This window comes from Myotis daubentonii, chromosome 3, assembly GCF_963259705.1.
Source record: "Myotis daubentonii chromosome 3, mMyoDau2.1, whole genome shotgun sequence".
NCBI lineage: Eukaryota > Metazoa > Chordata > Mammalia > Chiroptera > Vespertilionidae > Myotis > Myotis daubentonii.
This window is the reverse complement of record NC_081842.1, coordinates 196613746-196620196: the sequence shown is the minus strand read 5'-3', so window position 1 is coordinate 196620196 and position 6451 is coordinate 196613746. Positions and strand designations below refer to the sequence as shown.

General features: G+C 46.9%; 1 protein-coding gene across 6 annotated transcripts in view; it reads left to right on the top strand.

Moving 5' to 3' along the window:
- Positions 1–489: 489 nt before the first annotated feature.
- Positions 490–6451, top strand: part of LOC132231321 (protein argonaute-4) — a 33413-nt gene continuing 27451 nt past the window's right edge. For 2 of the 6 annotated variants that reach the window (XM_059690217.1, XM_059690214.1), the window contains exon 1: positions 490–879. In XM_059690217.1, the coding sequence (XP_059546200.1) occupies positions 861–879 (19 nt within the window). In that variant the 5' untranslated portion in view covers positions 490–860. The remainder of the gene's footprint in view (positions 880–6451) is intronic. The other 4 variants (XM_059690213.1, XM_059690212.1, XM_059690216.1 and 1 more) reach the window with 4 other exon arrangements.

Genomic DNA, 6451 nt, shown 5'->3' with positions numbered 1-6451 from the left:
TCATGGGACCATCGAGAGAACGCATCATTCATCATGGTCCATTCCCGGGTGCTTTCTGGCTGCACTGGGAGGGAAGGGCAACTGGGCATGCAGTGTTGGATGAAGACATGGCGGGAAGGTGCTGCATCTGTGGTGGCTGGTGTTCTCTGTCCCAGGACAGTGGAGAAGGGGGAGACCGACAGAGGAAAAAGAAGTGGTCTGGGGTGGGAGGAAGGAGAGGTGCCCCCTGTGAATCTCAGGACACTTTCACGGACAGAGTGGAGGCCGTGTCTGTGCATCAGCGGGGTCTGGAACCCTGATCTTTCGAGGACACTGTGGCAGCAGGCTCTGGGAGGATCGCACCTAGTCCCTCAACACCGGGCGCCCGGGATGGCCGTCCTGGGCAGGCGGGGCAGTGCGGGCGGGCGCGCGCACACACACACACGACACGTCCTCGGGGCAGTGCCCCCCCCAGCGCGCACGCCCGGCCCCAACCACGCCCCCTGCCCCCACGCAGGGCTCGGTGGGCCCGGCCCCCCGGGCCGCGCACGCCCCCTCGGCGAGCCGGGACCCCGGACGGCGCGCGCCCTGCGCCCCGTCCCCACCCGCCGGGCGCGCGCGCAGGCTCCCGCGCCCGCTCCAGCTGCCGGCGGCGGCGGCGGCGGGGATTGTTTTTGTTGTCGCTGAGGCCGGAAGAGCCGCGGGAGCCGGGTCCCTGTCTCCCGGCCGGGCGCCGCCGCCGCTCCCCGCCCAGCGCCCGCGTCCCCGCGGCGCCCCTCCTCAGCGCCAATATTCCGGAGATCAAACGCTACGCGGCGGCGGCGGCGGGGCCCGGAGCGGGAGGCGCCGGGGAACGGGGCGAGGCGGCCCCCGCCGCCGCCATGGAGGCGCTGGGACCAGGTGAGCGCGCCCAGGCCGGGCCGGCATAGGGCCCGGGACAGGCGAGTGGGCAGGCGGGACCGTCGCTCTCGGCCGCCCCGGTCGGCTTGCGCGTACCCTCCCTGGGTTCGGGTGGTCAGGCCCCGGGGAACGGGACCCGTGCCTCCTTGCACAAGGCGGAGGGAGCTGACCCGGGCCTCCGGGGGCGGGGACCGCGCCCCAGCTTGGAGAGATGAGCCAGATCGCTGAGGTCTTAGGGCGGGAGGCCCGGAAAGGTGACCCCGCGCCCCAGGTAGAGGGGAGACCTGACCCAACCTCAGGGAGGTGGCTGAGACGAAGCCAGTTTGGGCCGCCAGAGGGACGATTTGTGCCTGGTACGCTGCGAAGGCTTGGCCTGGACTGGACCGCGAAGGTCCCCCACCTACTACCAGGGGCATTCTTGATTTGGGGCTGCAGTCCTATTTTTCTTTGCACTGGCAGAGGTCCAGAGCCTTAGATAAGACTACCCCTGGCCCCGAAGGCCAAGGGGCAAAGTGTTCACCCTTTCTTGAAGGCCCTGAAGTCTCGGGGTCTAAGGTCCTATCCTCTACCTGTCAGCCTGTGTGATAGTCCCCGAGTTGACGGGCTAACACCTTCGTGACAGGCGAGTTAGCAGCCAGCCGCCCCAGCACAGGCTCTGATGCCCTGAATTCTCTTCTAACTGGGTTCCGAGTGGTTCCGAGGATCAAATGAAGGAGAAAGTGCTTTGGAAACTGTCATTTCCTATCATCATGAATAGCTTCTGGCTTTCTCTCCCACTCTGCCCTAATCTGAGGGAGCTTTCCAGGACATAACAAGTGACCTGCAGGCTGCAGGCTGCAGCCTGGTGCACCCACCTCCAACCCCAACAGGTTTCTAATATGTACTTCGGCTAAGAAGGGCAGGGTTGCAGCGGTTCTCAACCTGTGGGTCGCGACCCCTTTGGCGGTCGAAACAGGGATCGCCTAAGACCATCCTGCATATCAGATATTTACATTACGATGCATAACAGTAGCAACATTACAGCTATGAAGTAGCAACGAAAATAATTTTATGGTTGGGTCACAACATGAGGAACTGTATTTAAAGGGACAGAAGGTTGAGAACCACTGGTTTAGAGGCTGTGATAGAATTAACTTTAGTATCAAACTTTGTCTACATAGTGGACTTAGTTGTAAAGCATTTCTTTTTTTGTGTGTGTGCATAGAATATTCACTTTACTGTTTGAGTTTGGAAATTTGCAGGGTTTTGTGTGTGTGTGTGTGTGTGTGTGTGTGTGTTTTTACTTAGAACTTGTTCACATCACTGAATGACTTAATCTTACCTAAATTTGCTGCTTAAACTATTTTTTAAAAGGCCTTTATAATAAAATTTCATATGCCTTTTAAAAATAAATTGCTTTTGTAACATTAATATTATTTGGTAAACCTCAGTGTGAGTGTTATGCAGGGTTACTTCAGCTATAGCCCCTGGCTAAGGGCATGACCAATTCTTCAGGAACGTAACAGACTTCTGTTCAAATCCAATCTAGTAATTTAATAGTTGTATAACCTTGGGCAAGTTACTTAATTCCTTTGAACTTTCATTTCCTCGTCAATAAAATGAAGTAATAATAATTTTGTGCTGCCAGATTGTTGTGAGACTGAAATGAGATAATGTATGTGAGAAGTCTTATTGTAGAGACCAATGCATTTGAGATACTTACAAATGTTCTTCCCTCCCTCCCCTGCTAGTAACTCATAATTGAAGCAACTGTTGCATTTATGAGCTGGTATTGAAAGAGACTATGTAACTGTGTGTACAAACTGAATTTCATGGCAAAGATCAACCTGTTGGTGGTAGGAGCGTCCCAGGGATTTTTTTGTTTGTTGGATTTTAGCTTTTGCAGAGTTGAGGACTTATCAGTAAGTTCACCCAGGATTATGGAAAATTAATTCTCACTAACCACATTTATAAGATGTTAATGAATAAGCCAGAATGCCACATAGGTCTTTTCTCTTGACTGGAATGTTTTCTTGTCTGTTCTCTAGCAAGCTCCTTTTTTGGTGTCACAGTACCTTGGAAACCAAATTAATAACAAGAAGCTGCATGCCAAGCATAGAATCAGAGCAGAGGGAGTTGATAGTCTTGTGGGATATTTTGCCCAGGTTGTTTTAGAGCCTAAAGAAGCTTTCCTGCTTCTTTGTTGAAGCAAGCCGATCTAGAGCTTCGTGCCCTCCTCACTTCAATAATCATTGGCGCATTCTTAGTTTTGCTCTGCTCTCCCCTCACCCCATTTTGGTTTCTGGCAATAATAACTTGGAAATATATTTAATTAGAATATCGTTTATTTTTATTATAGAAGTAAAAACTTTTATTTTTACAGTGCTTCACAGTTTGGAAAGTGCTTTCACAGCTATTAGCTCATTTGATCCTCTGTGAGGTAGGCAAGGTAGGCATTATCCCCATTTTACAGATGAGAAAAGAGGTGCAGAGAGCTTAATTGACTACCAGGTCTCAAGGCCGAGGGGTGAAATGATGATGAGTCTGGATCATCTGCCCTCCTTTTCATTTAAGGCTAACTTCATTCAGTCTGTGTTGTCATATTTGTTTCCTTTTTGGAAGAGGTAATTTTCAGACTTGTCACTACATTTTAGGGATGCCCCCAATATAAAGCTCAGGGACCTTTGAGCACTGTAATATTTATGCAGATACAATCTACTAACTAGGTATCATCTACTAACTTAAGTTTATTGAGCACTTATTATGAGACACTGTGTTAAGCCTCTTGTATATGTTATCTCATGGGATTCTCACAATAACCTTAAGAGATAGTTGCTATAATTACCACATGTTCCCCATTTTATAGATAAGAAAACTGAGGCACAGAGGCCCAAGGTCATGCAGGTAGGAAGTGGTAAACAGAATTGAAACCCAGGCAGTTTGGTGCCAGACCTTTAGCCACTGTGCTTTTTCTTCGTAAGTAGTTTGCTAACCTCAAAGAAACCAGCTTTTGGAGTGGAAAATTTTAGAATATAGTTTTCTAAATAAATCTTCTAAACTTATTAAAAGAAATGACCACTCACCTTCTGACTTTTCTTTCTTGCCAAAGAAAAGAAACATGCTATTTGCTCTTCTCCACTTCTTAATCCCTCTTCTTTCATTTCCTCTGCCTCTTTCCCTTTGGTATCAAGTAGTTTAGAGAGGAAGAGATACCACTGGGGAAGAAAAAGCGCTGGACCTGGATTCTAGTCACAATTTAAAATCAAAGTCATATGTCATTTTGACCCGAATTTCTATCATCAAGCTGGATTTCATCCTACTTTATGATATAACGATTGCTTAAGTGTATGTTGGGACATGCATGGCTGACTTACCTGTATGATTTGATTCAGTGTGCCTATCACCTCTGATATTATTTATTCATTACCCCTTACCTTGTTTGTAAATACCTTTTTAAATATATATATATACTAGAGGCCTGGTGCACAAATATTTGTGCACTCGGGCTGGGGGGGCGGTGCTCAGCCTGGCCTGTGCCCATTTGAAGTCCAGGACCCCTTGGGGGATGTCCACCTGTCAACTTAGGACCACTCCCCAGGGGATCAGGCCTAAGCTTGCAGTCAGACATCCTTCTGGCAGCCAGGGAGCCCTTGGGGGATATCCGACTAAAGGCTTAGGTCCCCAAGGGAGCTGTGATGAGGAAGCTGGGTTGACAGAGGAGCCACGCTGTCCCGCCCAGCCGCCCCAGGTCGGGTTGCACATGGGACACCCGCCGCCCCGGTCGCAGATAGCAGGCCTGGATGGCGGCAGGGCAGGCGGGATGACGCTGACCCACCCTGCCTGCAGTATGCAAATTAACCGCCATATTTGTTGGCGGTTAATTTGCATATCATGCTGATTAGCCAATGGGAGGCATAGCGAAGGTATGGTCAATTGCCATGTTTGTCTATTATTAGATAGGAGATATATATATGTATATGTATATATATATATATATTTCTTTTATTGATTTCAGAGAGGAAGAGAGAGGGAGTGAGAGGGAGAGAGAGATAGAAACATCAATGATGAGAGAGAATCTTTGATTGGCTGCCTTCTGCACGCTCCCCCACTGGGGATCATATCCTTCACCAGAATCGAACCTGGGACCCTTCAGTCCACAGGCCGATACTCCATCCACTAAGCCAAACCAGCCAGGGCTGTTTGTAAATATCTTACCACACCCAGAGTAGATCCCCTTGTACACCAGAGGTGGAACTTAATTCTAAGCAATAATAATATTTTTAGGATAAATTATGTTTTAATGAAAAATAATTGTCAGTTCTTGGGTTTTAGGAATGACTGGGTTTCTGTTTAGTTTCTACTTGGAACTGCTACAAGTGATAGTTCAACATTTATTGAATTCCTATAATGTACTGGTCATTGAATTAGGTCTTGAGGAGATAACAGTGAACTGGAGGTCCACATCTTCTAAGTTTACAGTCTAGTGGAGGAGACCAAGTCATTTAACAGGTTGTTTCTATGTACTTGTATTAAGTGCTCCCTTATACAGAGCGTCTTGGGAACAAAGAGGATGCATCCTCCAGTCTGGGAGATTCTGAAGGCTTTCCAAGGAGCTTACACCTGGCCTGGGTTTTGAAGGATGAGTAGGATTTAGGGGATGAATGAATAATGAATTTAATATGTGAGAATATTTCAGTACTTAAAAAATTAGTATATGGTGATTCGTCAAAACAGATTTCATTAAAGTGTTCCTAAGTGATGTTGGACCAGACAGCTTCTTGCATCAAAGTTTTCTTTCTTCAGTGAATTGTCTTTGTTCTTGGCAAAATGCCATTGCAGTAAAAGAACCTTTGTAACTTTCCATTGTACTAGTAATCATAGCTCACTTTACGGAACACCTATAGCAGGAAAGATGTATATTTTTAGCCCAGTGTCCACTTGACATCATAAAAAAGGAATAAGGTTTTTTGTAGACAAATATTTCCCAGACTGTGTTTCCCCAAACCTACTTCATGTCAGTAGCACCCCCACCCCTCCCCAGTGTGACAATTAAAAATATCTCCAGACATTTGCCAAATGTTTCCTGGGGGACAAAATCTCCCCTGGGAAGAGAACTACTGGTCTAGACTGTGAGTTCTTGAAAGCAGAGGCTATCTTTTTCCTGAGTCCACAGTGCAGGTTAGACATGTAATCATGCATCAATGTTTGGTAAATAAATAAACTAGACCTTATGATCAGGAAATATCAGATTGCACAGATTCTAAAAATATCAGGTTATAAACAGGAAAATTTAGCATTATTGGTATTGTTTCACTATCTAAATTCGTAAGTAAATTGATAAATATAGCTGCTGTTTAACCTCCACCTGTCCATACAATTTACAATAATGTAGGCTAATTTGTGGAAGATTAGTGGATCATCTCCAGCCCGAACATGATGATGGTACCCAGAAAAATGTATATAATTGTGTGAGTTTATCTATAGATATACTAATGCTCATAAAAGGTTTTTCTATAGTAGCTGACATCTGAGAGGAGTTCATCATACTATCTCATTTTGCTGTTCCTCATATTCAGAATGATATCATGGTAAA